This window comes from Drosophila sechellia, chromosome 3R (genome assembly GCF_004382195.2).
Source record: "Drosophila sechellia strain sech25 chromosome 3R, ASM438219v1, whole genome shotgun sequence".
NCBI lineage: Eukaryota > Metazoa > Arthropoda > Insecta > Diptera > Drosophilidae > Drosophila > Drosophila sechellia.
In genome coordinates, this window is record NC_045952.1 from 4,644,570 (window position 1) to 4,665,941 (window position 21,372).

The 21,372-nt window shown below is 47.1% G+C and overlaps 7 protein-coding genes across 10 annotated transcripts; 5 read left to right on the plus strand and 2 right to left on the minus strand.

Annotated features, from left to right (window-relative positions):
- The first annotated feature begins 1,083 nt into the window (after positions 1-1,083).
- LOC6614025 (protein jagunal) lies at positions 1,084-3,039 on the plus strand. The gene is made up of 3 exons (XM_002038443.2): positions 1,084-1,258; positions 1,542-1,914; positions 1,973-3,039. The coding sequence occupies exons 1-3, from the start codon at positions 1,170-1,172 to the stop codon at positions 2,102-2,104; spliced, it is 594 nt and encodes a 197-aa protein (XP_002038479.1). The 5' UTR covers positions 1,084-1,169; the 3' UTR covers positions 2,105-3,039.
- Positions 3,040-3,288: 249 nt separating this feature from the next.
- On the plus strand, positions 3,289-9,179 carry LOC6614026 (katanin p60 ATPase-containing subunit A1). Of its 4 annotated transcripts, none has more exons than XM_032720486.1 (5): positions 3,289-3,744; positions 6,832-7,100; positions 7,149-7,786; positions 7,966-8,440; positions 8,496-9,179. In XM_032720486.1, exons 1-5 carry the CDS (start codon positions 3,623-3,625, stop codon positions 8,819-8,821), a joined length of 1,830 nt encoding a protein of 609 aa, XP_032576377.1. In that variant the 5' UTR covers positions 3,289-3,622; the 3' UTR covers positions 8,822-9,179. The 4 variants fall into 4 exon arrangements, with proteins under 4 accessions (XP_032576377.1, XP_032576378.1, XP_032576375.1 ...); XM_032720487.1 differs by having other exon boundaries at positions 7,161-7,786; XM_032720484.1 differs by lacking the exon at positions 3,289-3,744 and adding an exon at positions 4,709-5,193.
- LOC6614027 (histone acetyltransferase type B catalytic subunit) lies at positions 9,055-10,758 on the minus strand. The gene is made up of 3 exons (XM_002038445.2): positions 10,473-10,758; positions 9,919-10,420; positions 9,055-9,830 (listed from the first exon to the last, which is right to left on the minus strand). The coding sequence occupies exons 1-3, from the start codon at positions 10,537-10,539 to the stop codon at positions 9,185-9,187; spliced, it is 1,215 nt and encodes a 404-aa protein (XP_002038481.1). The 5' UTR covers positions 10,540-10,758; the 3' UTR covers positions 9,055-9,184.
- A 403-nt stretch (positions 10,759-11,161) lies between these two features.
- Positions 11,162-13,242, plus strand: LOC6614028 (26S proteasome non-ATPase regulatory subunit 12). The gene is made up of 4 exons (XM_002038446.2): positions 11,162-11,375; positions 11,435-12,489; positions 12,548-12,704; positions 12,766-13,242. The coding sequence occupies exons 2-4, from the start codon at positions 11,441-11,443 to the stop codon at positions 13,066-13,068; spliced, it is 1,509 nt and encodes a 502-aa protein (XP_002038482.1). The 5' UTR covers positions 11,162-11,375; positions 11,435-11,440; the 3' UTR covers positions 13,069-13,242.
- Positions 13,243-13,563: 321 nt separating this feature from the next.
- LOC6614029 (histone PARylation factor 1-like) lies at positions 13,564-15,057 on the plus strand. Its single transcript, XM_002038447.2, has one exon. It carries the CDS (start codon positions 13,648-13,650, stop codon positions 14,995-14,997), a length of 1,350 nt encoding a protein of 449 aa, XP_002038483.1. The 5' UTR covers positions 13,564-13,647; the 3' UTR covers positions 14,998-15,057.
- Positions 14,978-15,970, minus strand: LOC6614030. The gene is made up of 3 exons (XM_002038448.2): positions 15,790-15,970; positions 15,313-15,740; positions 14,978-15,249 (listed from the first exon to the last, which is right to left on the minus strand). Exons 1-3 carry the CDS (start codon positions 15,888-15,890, stop codon positions 15,071-15,073), a joined length of 708 nt encoding a protein of 235 aa, XP_002038484.1. The 5' UTR covers positions 15,891-15,970; the 3' UTR covers positions 14,978-15,070.
- Positions 15,971-16,368: 398 nt separating this feature from the next.
- Positions 16,369-21,113, plus strand: LOC6614031. Its single transcript, XM_002038449.2, has 5 exons — positions 16,369-16,711; positions 16,820-16,966; positions 17,049-17,520; positions 17,591-17,738; positions 18,001-21,113. The coding sequence occupies exons 1-5, from the start codon at positions 16,556-16,558 to the stop codon at positions 19,982-19,984; spliced, it is 2,907 nt and encodes a 968-aa protein (XP_002038485.1). The 5' UTR covers positions 16,369-16,555; the 3' UTR covers positions 19,985-21,113.
- Positions 21,114-21,372: the final 259 nt, after the last annotated feature.

Below are 21,372 nucleotides of genomic sequence, written 5' to 3' on the forward strand. Positions count from 1 at the left end.
TTTCTGGCATATCAATAGAAATTTGAAAAAACTAAATAAATCTGCATACTAAATCTCAATTTTGTAGCTTTATAGTTTATACGGACGGACATGGCCAGATCAATTCGGCTAGTGATCCTGATCAATATGTATGATTTATAGGCTCGAAAAACACTTCCTTTCACCTGTTACATATTTGTTCAAAAAGGAATCTAGTATACTTTTTTTAATCAACGAGTAATGGGAATAATTACATCTTTCATCGCGACCCGTTCATTAATCATGAGAGATTACTAAAGCTTACTAGTTCTGCCATTTGGTCTATAAGACATATTAGAATTGTAATTAAATTCAATTCGTTCAAGTCTAGCGTTTGTACTTCTTTTAGTCGAAATAATTCCCATATGGATGGAAAACCGTTTCAAACCGGAGTATTGAAACCAGCGCTCATCGTCGTCTAAAATCGTAGTTGAAAAAGTAAAAAGGAGATGAAAATTGAAGTATCAAGTGCCATTAAAATAGGCTTGGTTTTATTTTTTACCAGCCAATTTTTAGATAACCATTGCTAAACTCTTAGCATTAACTTTCAAAAATCGATGCGAATAGTTTGCGAATCTACATTCTGCCGAAACTAATTAGAAAGTAAAAAACTGAACTTCTACATATCTAAGTAGAACACACTAATTCTACACAACATTACCGAGATTACACACCTCTTTTAGCGAAGTTATCCTCCCAATTTAATTTCCCTTAGCGGAGCTAGCCACATACTAATAAAAGTTCACCTTGTTCACCTTGCATAATAAGTTAAAAAAATACAATAATATGCTTAATCACGTATTGCTTATACAATTAAAAGGCTAATATATTTTTAGGTTTATCTATTGATTAATTCTCTAAAAACAGTTTCCATGCCGATATATTAATTGTTAAATGGTAGTTGACTATCTTAAAATAGACATCCTACAACTTTGCGGAATTTCCCTCACTTTCTAACGGTTATTCGCTCTATTTTCAAACGAAAATAATCGATGGTAGCGAGGAGCGTATCGATGTACGCAAGTTGTGGTGGCAGCGATGGTATCGCACAAACATCGATTCTAGTGCCAGCCCTATTTTTTGTGCAATTATTTATTAAAAATAAGCAACGACGTGAGCGAACGACACGACCCACGAACGAAGGCAACGAAATGGCAACGCGCGGCGGACCAATGGTCGCGGGCACCGATGGCAACGACTTCGAGTTCAGGCAGCGCGTAGCTGGCACATATCAAATTAGGTTAATAACACTTCGTGCTATCGCCAGCTCTCACCTACACTCGAAATTATCTAATTACTGGGGCGCCTGCGGCAGTAGATGCACCTGCAGGTGGCGCCTACTGCAGCCGATTGGCAGGTGGCGCACAGCCAGGGCGGCGGAGCACCCTGGAGCTGCTGCACCCACCCACTTGCTGCTGCAGGGGGCGGGTGGGCAAATTGCCAGCTGGGCAGCATGTGCGCCCCAGTAAGGGGCTCACCCACACAGATCCGCCACTGAACGACCACTTTCTCTGCTCTTTTAGCCTGCTGAACAAGTCCAGGTTGAAGTACTGCATCTTCTTTCACGCCCTGCTCTTCTTCGTGATGCTGGCCAAGCTGACGTCGGACATCCTAGATCGCCTGGATATCTTTGTGCTGGAGATCGAGGAGCTGGAGGTCCCACCGCCTCTGTGGTGGGAGTACGTGTGGGCCGCGTCGTTGCTCACCTCCTTCCTGGGCCTTTCGGCCGCCAGGGGCAACAAGGTGCGCGAAATGCAGAAGTATATGGTGGCCATCCTGCTATTCGCCATCCTGCCGCTGTTCTACTGCTTCGCCTACTACTTCTCGGACGTGTGGGAGTTCGCCACGCTGGACAAGTCGATGGAGCTGGACGAGACAGACATCTTTGTGTGGCGCGTAAGTGGCTGGCGTAATCTCTGAAGAGCCGCCCTACTAATTCTTTGTTTTCCCGCAGGGCTATCCGTACGGCGTCTTCTGGTATGCCTTCTGCTTTGTGGGCTTCCAGGTGCACGGATTTACGCTGTACTTCGCCTACAACCTGGTCAAGGCCTGGAAGGCCAGAACTGCCACGCGCAAGTTCCAGTAATCTAAATACTCGCCAAACTAGTAAACGCCGGAAAGCAGGGCTAGTTGTAAATAATTTGGAAACTTGAAACTAACTCAAAACACTAGTGCACAAAAGCGTAATGAAACTATGGTAAATCTAAAGTTATGCAGCTGTTAAGGTATCGCACACTTAGTCATACAGGAAGGGAAACATATGGTCGAAACTGAGCGAAGCGTCGGCGGTAAAGTTATTGTTAGTTGAAAGTTAGTTGAAACCGTTCAAATTGATTAAATAGACTCTTATCCATATACACATGTACACCTATACACATAGAAATACATATATACACACACACGCAGCCTTGTGAGGTCAACTAAAGACAAGAAGCAACTGAAGCCACCAAATTTCCCCGAGTCGGAATAAAAACTGAAAACCAACCTAGAGATCACTTCATTTTTGCTCACTTACATTTCGACGTGCCTCGTGTTTGTTAGAAACGTTTTATATATATATTTACACATGAAAATATGCGTACATCAGTCTATGTTTGCGTCCGCGGATGGTTACTTCCTCGCCTAGTTGATAATTAGTTCACTTTTCTACAAGTTTCGAAACCGTTTCATTTTTGCCAGTACATTAATTTTGAATTTTATTCATCGAACCGCACAGTGCCATGCTGTGAGTCGTCTGGTCGGGTGGCGAACGTTTGAGAACTGCCCCAAACTATTTACAACCTTCTGTCACTGTTTACACACTACTATAAATAAGGATTCAAATGCAATTTGAGTGTTAAAGCAAAGTTCTTCAATTTCTGATCGTCAATAATACTGTGTAATGACAGGCATGTCGCCAAACTAAACTGAGAATTGAATTTTAATGTAATGATGTTTTTTAAATCGTAATTTATTATTCGAATTTTTAAGTAGTTTTTTAAAAATCGATCAATAAAGATGCATATATATTTGTTCTTCTGAGTGGGTTAAAAAACGCATATTATTGTGGTTGATTCAAAACAAATATTGATAAGCATTCCTATTAAGTCACATAATGTTCATATGCTCATCTATTTCTCATAACTTTAAAGAGGCAAATTCAAGTTCTCAGCTTTATTTCCTGAAAAGCACCACCAAATAAGGACCTTCCCCCAATGCAATACAATCCAACCCAACCCCGCAGGCCGTTGCAATGCGGCTGGCAGGCCGAGTTGGCCACAACAATCCAGTTTTAGTGACCATTTGTGCATCGAGGCGAGTGGAGGAGCAACAGCAGGCGAGCATTGCGCAATTGTTTACAATTGGCGACGGAGAGTCAGGAAGCTGAGAGACAGAGAGCAAAAGCTGTGGCGGAGAGCCAAAGCTTTTCCGCAGCATCCTTTTCTCCCTGCTCCGCCCGCTCTCTTCATTTTCCATTTGGACGTCGTTGCCTGTGCGAAGAACGGATGCCGAAATTTCCAATACACCATTTTAGACCGAAGTAAACACGAAAAAAATTGTGAAAAATTCAAAATTACGAAATTACTCGCATTAAATTTAAATAATAAACGACTGGTGGAGCAGAATGCGGGGCGAGGAGGCGACCTACAGGCGCACCACGCGCGAGAAGATTGTGCTGCGAGGGAACACAACCATACGCACCGTGGACTCCACTTCCACATACCTGCCCGTGATGAATCCAGCGGGGTGAGTGCTTCGCGAGGGGAAAGGTCCAAAGGGGTGGGTGCCAGTTGGAGGCGCAAGGCGTGCCGAGACACTTGAGCGTTCCATGACTGTCGCCTCGCAATCGATTTTTATCTCGCGCTGCAGCTGATTTTCAGATACAGATACACTATATGTATGTGTGCGCATCCGAAACGGCCTTCGCTTGTGGCTCACCTCCGGATTATCGGATTCTGCCGACATGCACATTTAAATGTGGACGAACCACTCCAGGCCCTCAAACGTATGCTATAGTTTCTGGGTCCTCGGGGCAGGCCAACTCAAGAACCGGCTTCCTTCGGCCGCATGCAAGCCTGCCATTAAATTACATTGCCGGCAGATTATTGGGAAACCAATGCCGTTTGAGTAAATACTCGGGCATACGCGAGTGGAACGCCTTGCTTTCCCCAGAAATCGATGGAATCTTGAGCCATAAGCGTGCATTGACCACAGTCCAGCGCGTTGGGTAACCCAAGGAGTTGAAAGTGCTGTGTTTTGACATCGAAGCGAGAATGTCCTTTAGACAATGAGGAAACTTCGATAAGCAACTGTGGTCAGAAAGTAGACATTATATTTATATATTGCATATATTCTTTCTTACATATCAATAGCTATTTATGCTATCCTTTAAATTGAACTCCATATATTTGAATTTCGTTGAATTTTTAGAAAGTTCTCGATCGCATTTCCTAACTCCGATCGGCGATTTCCTTGTTTTCCCCCAAATCGAGATACTCTTTCCCCGTAATTTACCATGATTGAAACCGCCCCCAAGTAGCGCCCAAGCGAAACTTCCTTTAACCTCAATTTGCAGTCACACGGACGCACACCAGGCAACTGGGAAAACTACCCGGCCCGGTCCGTTCCGTTGCGGAATGGTAGTGGTGGTCGGTTTGTTGTGGACGCGTCGTCCAGTCGAGCGGTCAGTTTCAGTTGGCCTGCAACCCTCGAGTCGCCTGGTCGGGTCGCGTTTTCGAACTCCGAGTGCGAGCCAATCGAAGGCTCCGGGCGCAGACTGTCAGGTAGCAAAGTTTCCGCCCGAACATATCCGCGTGTGTTTTTAAATTCATAGTGAAGTGTCTGTGTCTCGTCCTAATCTTTGTGACGCCGGCACAGCGCCATGTTCAACACCAGTGCCCAGAATTGGTTCGGCATGGGCCAGACAGCCGTGGATCCGAGCGGCGGAATGGCTCAGATGCTCAACAACAATTCGAGTCTCTACAATCAGCAGCAGCAGCAGGCGGCGGCGGCGCCACATTCCCTCATGCGCCAGCGATCGCTGACCAGCTCCAATCCCGCCCTGGAGCGCTCAAACGCCTTGGCCACGCGGCCCCAGTCGCCGCCCAACGTCCAAGTTCAGTACGAGGTGGCGGTACCCTTCGTCTCCACCTACCGGCACACTCCATACCACTCGCTCTGGGATCTGCACCAGTGGTAAGAGCTAGTAGAGATCTGTGGCCAAAAGCAATCCACCTTGTAAGATCTTACTTTCGCAGTTGAATTCCTTGACCTGGCAGTTGTTAACTACCCCGTTGGTTGGTCAACTATGAACCCTACAGTATTTCCTTTGTTGCATACAAGAAAGCCACCAGCTACCTTCTTGACCCCATCCAGTTTCCTTTCACGAGTATATTTCTGCCAGTCATAATTGCCATTTTGCTGTAATTTGCATAGGACGAAATGTCCTGTGTTGGGCCAATGGGATTAGCATAAACACCTCTTGGTGACACGATTTTAAGGGGCCCATCATAACTACAAGTCGAATGAAATCCGCCATCACTGGACTTTCCCATGCCGGGCTTTTTCCACGCTCAATCCGGCCTTGTAATACTTTGCCAATCAATCAATTGCTCAGTTCAAATGCAAGTAATTCCTAGATTATGGCCCATTGATTCGTGCATAGTAAAGGGAACAAATAGGCAGTGGCCTAGTTAACCGCTCCACTAATCATTTCCATCAGGAATCAGGAGCCGAGAATCAAGAATTCGTGGGCGAGCACATAGAGGAAACATTAACCCAAATTCGAACGAGTACAGCCCGCAATATAAATACCAAGCGGATGTGCCAGGAGTCAGGCAATATGGCCGGGAATTATGGCTGTGCTGCTGGTGCTGCTGCCAACTTAGCCAGGCGTAAAATATATTGCGGCCCACTTCCCAGATCGAGATTTACAATGTTGCCTCAAAGGCTTTAATGCCTCCAGATGACGCATGCAAAGGCGAAAAACACGTCGAAAATACAATTCAAATGCGAATACAAAAGTTAACAATTGTCGCCGACACGTCAATAACCTGGCCAGGAGCCAACGAGTTTATTGACCCCACCTGCGGTTTGAATAGGCGCCCCTTGGGAGGCGCCACTAACTCTTCGTTTCCCGGAAATTCCCGAGCATTGTCTGCGGAGGGGCAGGACAGGGCAGGCTGGGAGGGTCCTCCGCAAGGGCTAACTAATAATAGACGGCTAGACACGAGGATTCCAACCGGTATATGTGTGTGCACACACCAGGACACGCGAGCCACTTGTCCGCGGCTGATAAAGCAAATGACCTTTGCGACATGGCCAAGTTGAATGGCAGCTCCATGGAGCCACCAAATAGTTTTGGGTAGTTAGCTATAAGTTTTAAAAATGAACCCATAGGTTATGTTATGTTTTTCACAGACAGCCATATGCGATAAGGAGTTGTAATAAGTTCTTAATCCTTCTTAAGTGGCTTAATTAGATAGTACAGTATAGTTTTCCGCAGCAAGCAAATAAGAAGGTATTACAAAGGTGTTTGAGCCCTCACTTCTGAAAACATAGTTTCCTATAGTTTACCATAGTTTGTTTTTTTCCCAAAAAAAAAGGTAGAATAGATAATACGTATTTCTATAGTGTGCAACATCTTAAAGATACATCTCAAAATACCTAATTAAATACGAAAATATATATGTATGTTCTTGGCACTAATGGCATTGATCATATTATGCTATTATAGGTCAAGGCCTAGTATCGATTCCTCTTTCCTTTTATAATATACATATGTATCTATTCTACTCGGTAAGAACAATCAATGGATATCCTTTCCTCTTCCAGCTCATCCACACCTCCAACAAGCCTTTCGCACATGGCCCGAATGATGGACTCCCTGATCCTGGACTCGCTGTCCCCATTTGGCTTCACGAAGATCACGGCCACCAGTCGACCTTCCCGGAACGCCAGCTTGAAAAAGAGTTCAGATGGCGGGCACTCCTCGACAGCGGAACGTCACCGGCCCATCAACAACCTGGGCTCGAATGCACCTGGGGGATTGGGCATTGGCGGAAGTGTTCCGTTGCGCAGCAAGCAGCGGCTACCCACGCAAGGTTGGTGCTCCGGGTGGCGGGGTTTCCTATATAATCATTAAAATGCAGTCTCCGCCGCAGAAGTGGCACCACAACCGCGAGCCAGTCAGACGGCGCAGATGCCATTTCCGTCGCAGCAGCAGGATAATCGGTGGGTGTCCTCCCTGCGTCGGCGGGATCCCGAGCTCCAGCCCACACTACCCTCCATCAACAGCAATGCGAACAGCAGCAGCCTCAGCCAGAGCCACCACGGAAGTGCCGGGAACGTGGGATTGGCGGGCGCAGGAGCACCCACACCCGCCGCCAGCATGGGCGCAATGCGCCTGGGGCGACCAGCAAGGGCGTCCGCCATGACCGCCGCCCTGCGAAAGAGCCGATCCGTGGAGCGCCTGCGGGCCAGGAAGCTCAGCACAAACACCCAGCTTAACTTGAAGCACAAGTCGGTTAAGAAGAACTCGCTGGACGAAAACTCCAACTCGGATGACCAAGACGCCACCACATCCCTGGAAGACAACTCGCACGCTCAGTCCCTAGCCACTAGCCACAACACGCCCAAGTGCTCACCCAAGACCAAGGCCAAGCACTTCTCGCCCTTGGGCTACGAGGTTCATCTGGTGGACACCCTGGAGAAGGACATTCTGCAGCGCCATCCGTGCATCAAGTGGACCGATGTGGCTGGGCTCAATGAGGCCAAGACAATACTCCAGGTGAGCTTTTATGTTCCGATATCCACCCTTGCTATGTACATATAATATATGTATCTGCGTCATCTATGACTAGAATAGGTTGGAATTTGAGATCCTAAGATATAAAATTGCACCTCAGAGGCGTGCAGAAGACCTAAATTAAAAGTAGCTAACTTCATACTTCCTTTTTGCCCAAATAGGAAGCAGTGGTGCTTCCGGTAATTATGCCGGAGTTCTTCAAGGGAATCCGACGACCGTGGCGTGGAGTGTTGATGGTCGGTCCGCCGGGAACAGGCAAAACCATGCTGGCCAAGGCGGTGGCCACAGAATGTGGAACCACCTTCTTCAACGTGTCCTCCTCGACCCTGACCTCCAAATACCGAGGAGAGAGCGAAAAGCTGGTGCGACTCCTGTTCGAGATGGCCCGCTTTTATGCGCCCAGCACCATTTTCATCGACGAGATCGACGCCCTATGCGCCTCCAGGGGCAGTGACTCGGAGCACGAGGCCAGTCGGCGGTTCAAGGCCGAGCTGCTCATCCAAATGGACGGACTCAACGCGAGCATGCAGGAGGAGAAGGTGATCATGGTGCTGGCGGCCACCAATCACCCGTGGGACATCGATGAGGCTTTCCGAAGACGTTTTGAAAAGCGAATCTACATTCCTCTCCCAAATGGTAAGTGCCAACCACTTCCTTTCCTGCAGAGAATAATTGTAATATTATGCTCCAGAGGACACCCGATCGGCTCTGCTCAAGCTCTGCCTGAAGGACGTTTGCCTGTCGCCCAGTCTGAACACCGGAATGATCGGCGACGAACTGCAGGGCTACTCGGGGTCGGACATAAGCAACGTGTGCCGGGACGCCTCCATGATGGCCATGCGGCGCCTCATTTCCGGACGCACTCCCGATCAGATTAAGCAAATCCGTCGCGAGGAGGTCGACCAGCCGATTACTTTGCAGGATTTCCAGGATGCCCGTCTGCGCACCAAGAAGTCCGTGTCTGCCGACGACGTTGCCCGCTTCGAAAAGTGGATGGAGGAATACGGGTCGTGCTAGTTGTACGGGCTGCTGGCCCAGCACCCTCGATGATGATTGTATCCCATGTGTACTTCCAAGTCCCGATTGCAATTATTTGTAACCTGTATAAATCGTACTCGTTAGACGTAATGTTTTCGGTTTTATATACGCTTAATTGCTCAAGTGCCCCACGCCCAGCATTGCTCCTCTATGTACGTGCACACGGTAATCTGATATCTTATAAATACATAATATTATATACACTGAAAATATTTAATTTGTAATATTTATTCAAAAGAATCCTACTGTAGGCTTATAGCAACATAATGTATTTTGTAATCAACATATTTTAAAACAGAAACGAAATAAATTAATCAACACCTTTTGGATCCACAGACCCTATCAGGCCCTCAACTTGGCAATGGTGCTCTGGTACTCCTGCTCGACCACCATGTATTCCTCATGCAGCTGCTCCATACGTTGTTGAATCGTTGGTAGGCGAGCACGCAGCATTTCAGTGTCCATCTTGAAGCGCTCCATTTTCTTCAAATCCTTTAACTGCTTGTAATAGACCGCATTAAGCCGTTTCTTAACTTCCAGGCGATAGGGTCGGTACTCCTTTTCATCTTTTACATTGGTGTAGAATAAACGCAACAGCTCATACACTTTACGCACCTGGATGGGATTGAGCTTCAGAGCCTCGCGCGCTTCCCGCACCATCTCCTTGTTGAAGCCCTTGACTATCTCGCCCCGGGCAAACGACTTCAATTCCATGCAAGATCGCGCGTCCACAAAATTCCTCAAACGCTGGAAATCCTCAGACGGATCCTCCACTGTTATGTCCACAACATTCTTCTGTGCCTGATAAAACCTGTAAATGCTCTCGACCAATTGGGTAGCCAAGCCGAGTTTCTGGAAAGGCGGCAGTATCAGCATCTGGCTTATCCTGGGCCTCTTGTTTTGCGGATAGGCGTAGTACTCGTATACGGTGGTGTAACCAAGAGTGGCGTACTGCCACTGGCAATCGTTGTTCTTGTACTTTTCGTAGCTGAAGGAGAAGAGAAGAGTACGTTGTTATTGAAACCAGCTGCTGAGTTTGATAACAAAATAAGCCAATCTTGTCGCAGAAAACTTACCACAAGAAGTAGCACCACTGTGGATCATCAGTGTCGATGTAGGAGGCAGCGTCCACGAACCACAAGATGAACGTCTGCAGCCGGGCAAAGAACTTTAAGAATGATGAGCTCTTGTAGTCGCACTGGTAGATCTCGAAAAGGCGCTCGCTGCCGTCGTCCGATACCCGCCTGTATTCGCTTATCTTCTCACCGAAGGGCTGAAATTTGTCAGCCTTGTCCAGTGTCTTGAGAAACTCATCAAGATTGATGAAGTAGCAGCCGTCCGGCAGACTCTGAGCAATTGTGCTGACGACGTCGTCGGCCTTGATCTCTCCACCGGAGATCTCATTCACCCGTTTGCCGTAATCGACGCCAAGGTAGATGTGCAAAGGTCCTGCCGTGTACATTACACGGACGTGCAAGTCCTGGTAGCCGAAGATCGTCTCGGTCTCCCCGAAAATCTGGTGGGCCATTGCGGGATGAAAGGTCAGGGCATCATTGTTGATATCGGCCTTGTCACGGACTAAAAACGGAACCATTGCAGGGCTACCTCGGTAAGAAACAAGGATACTTACTCAGCTTAAAGTCTACCACTTCGAGAGCATCAATCACAAAGTCCTGGTACTTCTCGATTTGTGCCATTGTGGGGTACTTCAAAAGGCGGCAATCTGTTCGCTTCCGCAAATGGTGGACCAGAAGATCTTTCCGGAAATTTTTACTTGTGACTGTCACGTAGTTTGAAGCTACCTTGTTGCTTTAAAAATCCAAAAGCACGTTGTTTATAAAGCCAGACAGCTTTTTGCGGGTGTTCTAGCGCAATTTTCGCGGCTAAACAAAGTGATTGGCTTTCCAATAGTGTTGGACAACGCAGGACGGTGAATACAACACTAACCACGGATAGGGCTGTCAGATGTGTCGTTTAAGCGATAGTTTAACTAACAAATATGCGTGGATTGCAGGTTTGGTAAGAATGAGATTTATTATAAAAGTAATTATATAATTTTATTGCCATACAAATATTGGTGTTTTTAAATCAGAAATTACGCAGATAGTGTAGTTTCGATTGTTAAATCTCTGACAACCCTATGCGATATTTACCGTTGTTTTCTTGATTTCGCAGTCTTCCATTTTTCTAACAAATATTGGGTCATATTTTCAGCTGAAATCATAAAAAAACGTTTTGGAACGTATTTTTATCCTTACAAAAATATGTTTGAATGTGACACATCTCGCTCTGGTACTATCACTTCAAAATTCACCTTTTCAACACTACAAAATCCCGCAGCCAACTTAACACAGCATTTGTAAGCAAAAATTTGTGCGGAGATTATTATTAGAAAAAAGCCGCTTTTGCATCCAACAACTTTAAGAAAAGGAGCAGACAAACCAACCAGGTTGGAAACAAGACGACGTTTATCATTTCCCATAGTGACAAACAGTTTAAGTAGATTCCGTAGCAGGGCAAAGGCGAGATATAGGTAGGTTGGAAAACTGCTTCGTCATATCGGCAATAATTGAAGTAAACATTGTTTTGTAGAACACAATGGACACCTATTTGTTTGATGGGGGCCGCATCACCAAGATGGAGGTGGACTACGAGCCGGCGTGCAACGAGAAAATCCCCCTGGCGAAGGAGCTTGCCAAGAAAAACCCCGACGCCTTTCACGAAGCCATCGAGATGATGCTACAACTGGAGAAGCAGACGCGCCTCGGCGCCGACATGGTTTCCTGCTCACGAGTCCTGGTTGCCATCTGCCAGATCTGCTTTGACGCGTCCAACTGGAACGCGCTCAACGAGTACGTGTCCCTGCTGGTACGCCGTCGGTCTCAATTGAAGCAGGCCGTGGTCAAGATGATCCAGGAGTGCGTCACGTACGTGGACAAGACACCCGACAAGGAGACTAAGCTGAAGCTTATCGACACACTTCGCTCGGTTACCGAGGGCAAGATTTACGTTGAGATCGAGCGGGCCCGTCTTACTAAGATTCTGGCCGACATTAAAGAAGCCGATGGCGATGTAGCCGGAGCTGCCACCGTCATGGAGGAGCTCCAAGTGGAGACTTATGGCTCCATGGATAAGCGTGAGAAGGTAGAGCTCATCCTGGAGCAGATGCGCCTTTGTCTGCTGAAGGAGGACTACGTATCCACGCAGATCATTGCCAAGAAGATCAGTATAAAGTTCTTCGACGATCCGGCACAACATGATCTCAAGCTGAAGTTCTACTATCTAATGATTCAGTTGAACAGAGACACCTCCTTCCTTAATACTTCGCGCCATTATCAGGCCATAGCGGAGCCTCCTCGCAAGAAGACTGGCCTTACACCCGTAGACTCTGCCGCGTCCACGGATGAGCAAAAAAAGAAGGATGAGGACAAGAAAAAGAAGGAAGAAGATGACAAGGATAAGAAGCCAGAGGTTGCTACAGAGCCTGAGGTCGAAATCGAACTAACCGAGGAGCAGAAGAAGGAACTGACGGAGAAGCTAGTTTGTGCCGTGCTTTATTGCGTTTTAGCTCCCTTCGACAACGAACAGAGCGACATGATGGCACACCTTTCGAAGAACAAGAAGCTGGAGGAAGTGCCAGCCTATAAGTAAGTACATTTGATTCGAGCTCAATGAAAAAATTTTATTTTATTTTCCATTTATAAGGGAAATTCTGCGCTTGTTCATGTCAAAGGAGCTGATCAACTTCGACACATTTAATGCAGACTTTGGGCTCGTGTTGGCTGAAAATGAGATGTTCAAAGATAGCACCAAGCATGGCAAGAAATGTATCACCGAGCTTAAGGATCGTCTTATAGAGCATGTAGGTCTTGTTGCTTAAAATTACTACTAATTATAACTAATTACTACTGATTATTTCATAGAACATTCGCATCATTGCCATGTATTACTCCCGTCTGCATTTGGCGCGCATGAGCGAGCTGCTAAACCTTCCCACCAGCCGCTGCGAGGAGTATCTCTCTAAGCTGGCCAACACCGACACCATCCGCGTAAAGATCGACCGTCCCGCCGGCATCATTTACTTCACCCAAAAGAAGAGCGCCTCCGACATCCTGAACAACTGGGCCACCGATGTCAACCAGCTGATGTCCCTGGTCAACAAGACCTGCCACTTGATTAACAAGGAAGAGTGCGTCTACTCCGTCATGTGTGCTGTCGAGGATTAGTCCTGTTCCATAGGTGGTTAGAATAGTGTTTCCCCTTTGAAGCGCATACCCACACGCAACTGTAATTGTACTAACTCCTATCCATCAACATTTCGATTCTCTTCGTGAGGTTTGTATTCATTGAATGAACTACAATTATTAAATGAATCCCCCATTAAATGTCAATGCAATTCAGTGCAGTTTTTGCCAGTCACTGGTGATTTCTGCCGGTATTTTACAACACTTTTGGGGGTGTGTGCAGAGTGCTTCTTCTTATCCAGGGGAGTCAACATGGGCGTAGATCTAAAAAAAAATTATTAAAATTGGATTTAATGTTTAGTGTCCAATAAAAGAATACAAGTTTATGAAAAGTTTATTAGCTTCTCTCCAAGGGGATATGTCTGGGCTGTATAGTATAAAGTATAGTATTTTCTATTACCCAGCTGTCAAGGTAAAGTATTTTTCTCAAATGTGTCCGAATCATCCCCTTGCATCCCCTTTTGACGGGGTCACTGGATGCTTGTTATTCTTGTTAATTGTGCCATAGCAAACCGCACATTTCGCAAATCTGTTTGAAATCGGTATTGTTATTACTTAAGAATGCCAAAAGAAGATTGTAAATACTGGGATAAGTGCTATCAGCAGAATCCCGCACATTTGTCAAAATACAATCATCCGAAAAAGCAAGAAGAACAAGAAGTGGACGGCGCAGAAGGCAAAAAAGTGGCGCCAAAAAGAAGTGCATCCTCGCAGTCCGGTGAAAAGGAAAAGGGAGAACAGACCGAGCCGGTGGACAAGGATAAGTTCAATACGAGTGCTTCAAGTACGGAGATGGTGAACGAGGAAATGACCAAGGGCAGTTATGAAGCCGAAACTGAGGAGCTTCACAAAGAGGCTATGAGCAACATATCCGGAAAGAACTATATGGAGATCCTGGAGAAGCGCATCCGCCTGTCCGTGCAGAAGGAGTACGACAATCTGTGTGAGTCTAACGAGTTCATACGACACAAGTTTCTTGTCGAAATGCCGCCGGACTTCTACGAATTTTGGAAGTTTGTGGGAAGCTTAAAAATTGATCCTTCGAAGTCCAAGGATGCTGGCTTGGAGCACCTAGACAAAGTATTTCAACTGCAGTTGGTAGGTCCCTTTGAGTTCCTAGCCGGCAAATTTCACGGCGCTAAACTAGGCGAACCGGGAGACTACCTGCGCCACTGGCGTTTTTACTACGATCCACCAGAGTTTCAGACGATCTTCGTGCGCCGAGGCACTGGGATTCACTACGGTTACTGGCGCGATGTGCCGCAGGACAAGGAAAATCTCTTAATAGCCCGCAACGACTCTGCGAAAGGCTGCGAGTTCCAATTCGTCGCTGGAAATGCCTTCGATGCATTCCTCTACTACCTGGAGCATGATTTTGCGGCCACTCCATTCTCATGCGGGCAGTTGGCGGTAACCAAAAAGGCGGTGCCGAAATACTTGAGTGACAATTCCCTGGAACTGGCCCAGCTGGACCGACTGCAGCGGGAGCGCAACAAGCGTGTTGTGGCCAAGACATTCCACCGAGGCGGCATTGTTGTGCCCTTTGACCAGAAGACAGAAGTGGGCTACCGTCCGCTGGCCGTCAGCGATTCCGAGCTCAAGAAGATGCTGGCAATGCTGGACCGGAAAGACGTCGATAATGGAGCCGCCAAGCAGGCGGTTCTGGAGAAGATACAGCCGGTGGCCAACGCAGCCAACATAGCAGTTGATGAATCGGATTTTGGGAGCGCCCTGGAACTAGGCATCGATATGTTCTGCAGTGGACACAAGGAGCTGCACATGCTTGCCTCATCGTTGCTGGTACCCGCCTATTCAATGCTTTCCCGTCCGCAGTTTATAGCCATCGCCAAGGCGCACATGGAGCAACGTAGTCGGGAGGTCAACCTCAGCATTTTTGAAGTACTTAAGTAGTTCGATTTTTATTCCGCAACCGCATCATTTTTACAAGCATTAAAACTAGGAAGTTGAGCAGCCAAAAGTAGTTTCACATGTACAAATAAGAGCTCTCCTTGCGCGGAGGGATGTAGCTTGAGCTGCAGGCCACGCCAGCGCCTTGAAGTACTTTGATCACTGGCTGGGCAGCTGTGGAGTCTAGGGGTAGCTTGTCTGTGTAAATAACGAAGGAGGTAACGGGCAACTCCATCTGATCCCGCCAACTGGCAACTGCAAGAAAAGGTGAGCAGGTGGTGAGATGATTAACCCTTTCCTCTCTCACTTATCACTCACCGCCTGCTGCAACTCCAGCAATAAAGTTAGGAGCCTCTAGTTCAGTGATTTCCTTCTGGTTGGCACCTATGCCGCGGACAACGGCAATGTGATCCCGGTAGAGCTGGATGTCCTCGCTTTTGAACTCGACCTTTGGCTTAAGCGTCAAAGTGATCACTTTCTTTGCTAGCTTAACGTACGGTAGTAGGAGTTCCGCAACCTCGCCGCTACTGGTCAGGTCCTCGTTGATTATGGCCAGCAACTGTTTGGATGAATGACTCCAGTGCAGGGTCGAGTTATTGGCAGGAATGGCGCACACGCGCTTTGCATCTTTTGCCAGCAGAGAGGAGGCGAAGTGAGTGACGTTGATGCCCTCAATGACCACCAGCATCTCGCTCTCCACAGTGGCAGCTTCCCCATCGCAATCATCGTCGAACTTCAGCTGCAGCCTGCGAATCCAAGATATTAGGACTACGTAAATAAGTTTAGGTCACGCACTTCTCCACCGGCTTTAGGTTCTCCAATTCATCCTCCTCGCAGTCGTCCCAGAAGGCACGCGATGAGGGTATATTTAGTTCTCCAAATCCTGGACAGCTCATCGTGTCTGTTGTGAATTAATAAAAAGGAGAAATTATAATGATGAGCTGAATTCCGGTCACTATGTTTTTTTCAAGTCATCAGTGTGACCATGTGCTGAACGCCGAAATAAACGTTTCTCCATTTTAATATATTACTTTTGCAGATACTATTTAAACACTTTTAGCTCTTTTTCTGAACTTAAAAGGCAACTTTGGCACGTCAATTAAAGATTTAACAATAAACTAATCCCAAAATCATGTATCGACAGTATTGTTTGGGGTTTTTGAGAATTGGTGGAAGTTACGAGCTCTGAGCAAGGGAGAAATCAAACTTCAATTGTTGGGGCTAGGCCACTATTAAAACAAAAGTGTTTCTAGCTTATTAGTTTTTCCAGATTAAATATTTTCGACAATTCCAATTTTTTTTTAAGTTTAAACGAAAAATCCCGCACACGTTCCTAAAAATACCAGATCAGCATCGCAGCAGAAGCAGCGCTCAAGCACGGTCATACTGAATACAAAAAATGCAAGATGCAGGTCCATGTTCGAATTGGAAAACCACTTTGATCGCTAATTAGAAACCGATTAAGAGCCGGACGTAGGTGAAAATATTCCGTACGGCAGCGCGCTAGGACAGGTCTCAAAGTTGCTGATTAGCAGTGGGAGCAAGCGCGCAAACCAGTGCCATGAGAAAGCGAAGCTCACGTTGTAACTCTGACACTTTCAAGGAGGAGCAGATGGACCACAACGGTGACGACATCAGCCTACTGCAGAGGCCGCTGCGCACCGCCCACACGGGATTCGAGGAGGCCCGTCGGGCCTATGAGGATGGCACCAGCGAGGTGAGTCTCATCTGAGTGGAGTACGTGACTCAACTGTGGCCCGCAATGGCGGAGGCTCCTGCGGCCCAGTTTGGTGGATCCCCGGATAACAATCCGCTTCTCCCACAGGTGCGCCAGCTGCTCAGTCTGGAGTGCAGTCTGATCTACGAGTGCAAGGTTTGCCGCAACATGTTTCGCAGCCTGGCCAATTTCATCAGCCACAAACGCGTCTTTTGCTGCGTCAGCGCTCGTTCGGCGAATGGCAGCGGATACACAGTGAGTGGGCAGTAAAGACAACCCCATTACAAGATCTCTAATACCATAGGATGTAGACTAATCGCTGTTAATTCTCCCCCAGGATCAGAATTCCACTATGATCATACAAACGGGTGGTGGTCCGTCGCCGCAGGACATAGAACATATGCTACGCAGCAGAAGCACGGGATGTTCGCCTGTTCCCCGCGACGTGCGTCCCCTACGAGGAGCAGGTGGCGGCGGAATAAGGGACCTTAGTGGTGTTATAGAGCGCCTGCGACGGGAAAAGGCTTCATCACAGGCCAAGCGCAGCTCGCCCACTGTTCTGCAGCTGGAGTCTGTGCCAAACTCTAGCCAGGCCGTTTATCAGACCATCAAAGTGGACCAGGACGACAGCATAAGGACGGAACTGGACGAGGTGCATCGCATGCTTAATCCATCTAAAACCATTGTGGGACCCGACGGCAAGGCCTTGGCAACCGTTAAGTTGGAAAACAATGCAGGCAGCGACTCCAACGAAACCGGCGAGCAGTCCATCAGCGACGAAACGGAGACGAGTATTTTCTGCGAGATCTGTACGACTACCTAACCGAATAGGCCTTGAATACAATTAGTGATTGCTGTGTTTCCTAATCTCGTTCACAGGCAATCTGACTTTTCAGACGCACAAAACGCTTGAGGTGCACATTCAGAAGCATCACTCATCATCGGCGTTTGTGTTTCAGTGCCCAGCCTGTTCGCTGACCTTTCTGCAGGCCGCTGCTGTTATTCGTCATTTGTCAAAGGATCACAAGTAAGTTCCACTTAACCTATCAATGGTCGGGGTTTATATATATTATATATTTTATTATTATAATATATATAATATTCTACTTCAAGAAACTTCGAAGGAAACAATCCAAGTTCCTTTCTACTTATGTGCGTTTTTAAGCCCTGAATCATAAAAATAGAACAAATAATCAAAAATTAAAATAATATAATACATTTTTATATGGATATTCTTGTAATGTGTGAACTTATATTAATGTTGGTCTTTTTGCAATTTAAATTTTCAGGAAACCAACTCGGCGCATTCGAATGATGCGGAACACTATCCTTAAGCGACGCATTCAGCAAGGGGATGTGCAGCCGAAGGGCCCCTGCCGGGAGTTGAAGCGCCTACAGCTCTCCGACGACGTGGTGGGGTATGTCCCTGAGCCACTAGATGCCAGCGGTGAGCACCGTAAGATCATGTCTTTGTGTATCTATTGCGAAAAATCATTCGAGCGTCGCGCTGCCTTGTCAACACACCTGCTTAATTGTCGGGCGAAGCAGGAGGCGCTGGGCAAGCCGGCTCCCTCTGTCAAAAAACTGAAGACGAAGAGCAATGATTCCAGTGTGGATGCAGCTGATGAGGATCCAACTACGTCCATAGACCTGCCGAAAAAAGAGCCGATCAAAACCGAGGAAATTACTCTGAATGAGATGTTTGCCGATCTACCAGAGCCGAACGACTCATTTGCACCTGGTCTGCACACAGTGTCATTGGACCAGCTTAACTTAGGCAATGTAAGTGACTCTGCTAGTGACGAAGCCTCTAACAGCGACGACGAGCACGAGCTTACACCAGGGGCCGGACCTGAATCCAATGCAGATGCAGAAGATGTCAAGGGTAAGGCCAAGAAGAAACGTAACGTCCCAGTTGAGAAGCAGCTGCGATGTCGCTGTAAGATCTGTCACAAGCAGTTCAATGCCCTCGGGAATCTACGTCGTCACATATCCATGTTCCATTACCGCGCACGCCGTTTTGGCTGCAATCTGTGTGAATATCGCGCATTTAGGCGCTACGATATAGTTAATCATTTGGGATTTACTCATAAGATAGAAGGAGACCGGGACCAGCTGACGGAGCAATATGTGTCCACCCACGAGTGCGAGTACTCCCGAGACGATGTTGACGGAGATATAATTTTGCTGGATAAGGAGGAGGAGCTTACAGTGATGGAGAAGGATGCTAAACCCCCTATCAAAACCTACGAAAGGCGCTTGAAGCATCTCAAAACCCTAAACGAATCTGTAGATGAAGTGCAAACCAAATCTCCAACAGCCGCGATAAAAGAAGAACCCGGACAGGAGCCACTGGATGGCACTCCCACGCCCAGCAAAAAGCGTCGCAAGTCTCGTACCCAAATCTCACCCGAATCTGGAGAACATTCCCAGGAGAAGCGTCCCATCCGTAAGCGCGTTAAAGCGGTCAACAAGGACTTCGTCTACGATTTGGTCAGTTTCAAACCGGATGGATCAGGCCAGCAACCTCCGGGTGCGCAAGCCGTAGAATCCATGCGGGCAAAGCTGCGTCGTCCGGCGCCGGTGGGCAACGATGAAAGTAAGCCCAAACAGTACGAAGCCTACATTACGGAAGAGAAAAAGCATCTTGTGTTCGGCATCACACGGCGCATAATGCTGGAACTGGTGAGCCAGGGTCTGGCGGTGTCTGCTACTCTGCCAGAATTGCCCTCAGAGCGACCGCAGATACGACCGCGTCTTATCTCGCACTCGCGCAGCGAAAGCGGATCGCAGCAAAAGCAAAATATTGTAGAGACTACAGTGGATCCTGCTCCAGAAACCGAGAGTTTCATCGAGAAGATTGCGAAGCGAACGGCAGCTGCTGGCAAGGATAACGCTGTCATCAGCAACCTGTGGAATAAGGTCAACACTGCGATTGCCCAGCAGGAGAAACAGCAGAAGCAGGAGAAGCAGGATAAGAAGGAACAGGAGCCGATTCAAGAGACTCAGCCGGAGGAAAAGTCGGAAACAGAAAAATCAAAGAGCCCTCTGCCAACGCCACCGCCACCGTCACCGCCCAGCATATGCGAAGCAACCGTGCCCGAAACGCTGGCGACCACTGGTATGGATTGCCTGCGTGGAAAGGGCAGTCAAGCGGGAGCTTCGACAGTGTTTCCGGCCCTGCCCAAGCCGCCATCCGTTTTGCAGGCGGCTGCCAATGGGACCATACAGTTCACTCTGGACAGTCTCCTGCGAGCCGCTCTGCAGAACTAAACGGAACCGGAAATGGAAGCCACCGCCACCATCATCGTTTCTACTTTCACGGCGTTCGGTTGTCTTTTCCTACTGGATTTTTCCTCAAACTTTTAGCTGGTCGCATTCGCATCAACCGTTTTGAATGTAATTCACTAGTGTCCTTATTGTAAAACCAACTAAATAAGAAACAGAATCCCTAGATGATAAATACGCTTCGAGTATTACGCGGTAAAAACAACCAAAACGAATTGAAAATCGTAGCATAATTTTGGGCTATTAGCAAATGTTTGTTGTTTGTGTGAAAAGTACAGATTTTTTAAAATGTTATAGTTAATAATGTATATGTACCTAATTTTATAATCCCGCATAAAGTAAAACACGCAAGTGTATACGGTTGTTGTCATTGTGTGCATCAGATTGCCTTGCCAGGACCTCAATCAGATTGTATATTTCCCCTAAAATCGATCCCATCCTTGTTTACTTATATTGTGGTGGACCGAATTAAACAGTTTTTGTAACTTTTTTTATATAAGATAGATTTTGTACTTGTTGCTTATCAAACTTATATGTATAATATATTATTTTTTGTTGTACTTTTGTTTGCTCGCAAGGTCGCTTCTAAAGCATACCAAAGAATTACTCTTTGTCGACCAAATCGCTGCACTGTAATTCGAATTAGGATGATGGAAGAGCTTTGGATATTAAGTTTGTTGACGCTTCATCTTGCCATCTATCATACATCCATCGCCCCACCAGCACCTAATTAGCATTATTATATTCAGGAACATCACAGCTGCGGAGTCGAGAACACGACGACTTCTCCATGATGTTGCATAAATTTGTTACTCAAAATGTTAATTGGCAACTAGCCGAAAGTCAGGAGCAAGTCGAACAAGGCAGTCTGCTGCACACAAACACAGACCAGATACATGTATATTTATATTTTATACATAAGACACGTTGACGCGGCAAGTATTTTGCCCAGCGCAACAGACGACGGAAGGAGGAGAGAATCACTCACAGACATTTGGCAGAGTCCTGATCTACACGAGTGGTTCCACGTATTTATATATCATTGTAATGTACAAGGTAGAGCCTTAAATCAAATCACCAAATGATAATAAATCCTACGATAATCACTAACAAATATGCTAGCAATGTGAACGGATGCCAGCAGGAGGGGCAACAACAAGTGTCCAATTTTCCGACGGCCTGTTGTTGCGCCAGTACCAGTACAGCCCACTGGTGCTGTGGAGCTCCAGCTGGATGGAGCAGCCGTGAAATAGAACAGGTCACCAGGCAGCTGTGTACCCATGGATGCTGTTGCTCCTACTGCCGTTACTGCGAACGTCCCACAATGGAAATTGTGTCACGGCCAGGAGTATGGGCGTGGACATGCGGATTTG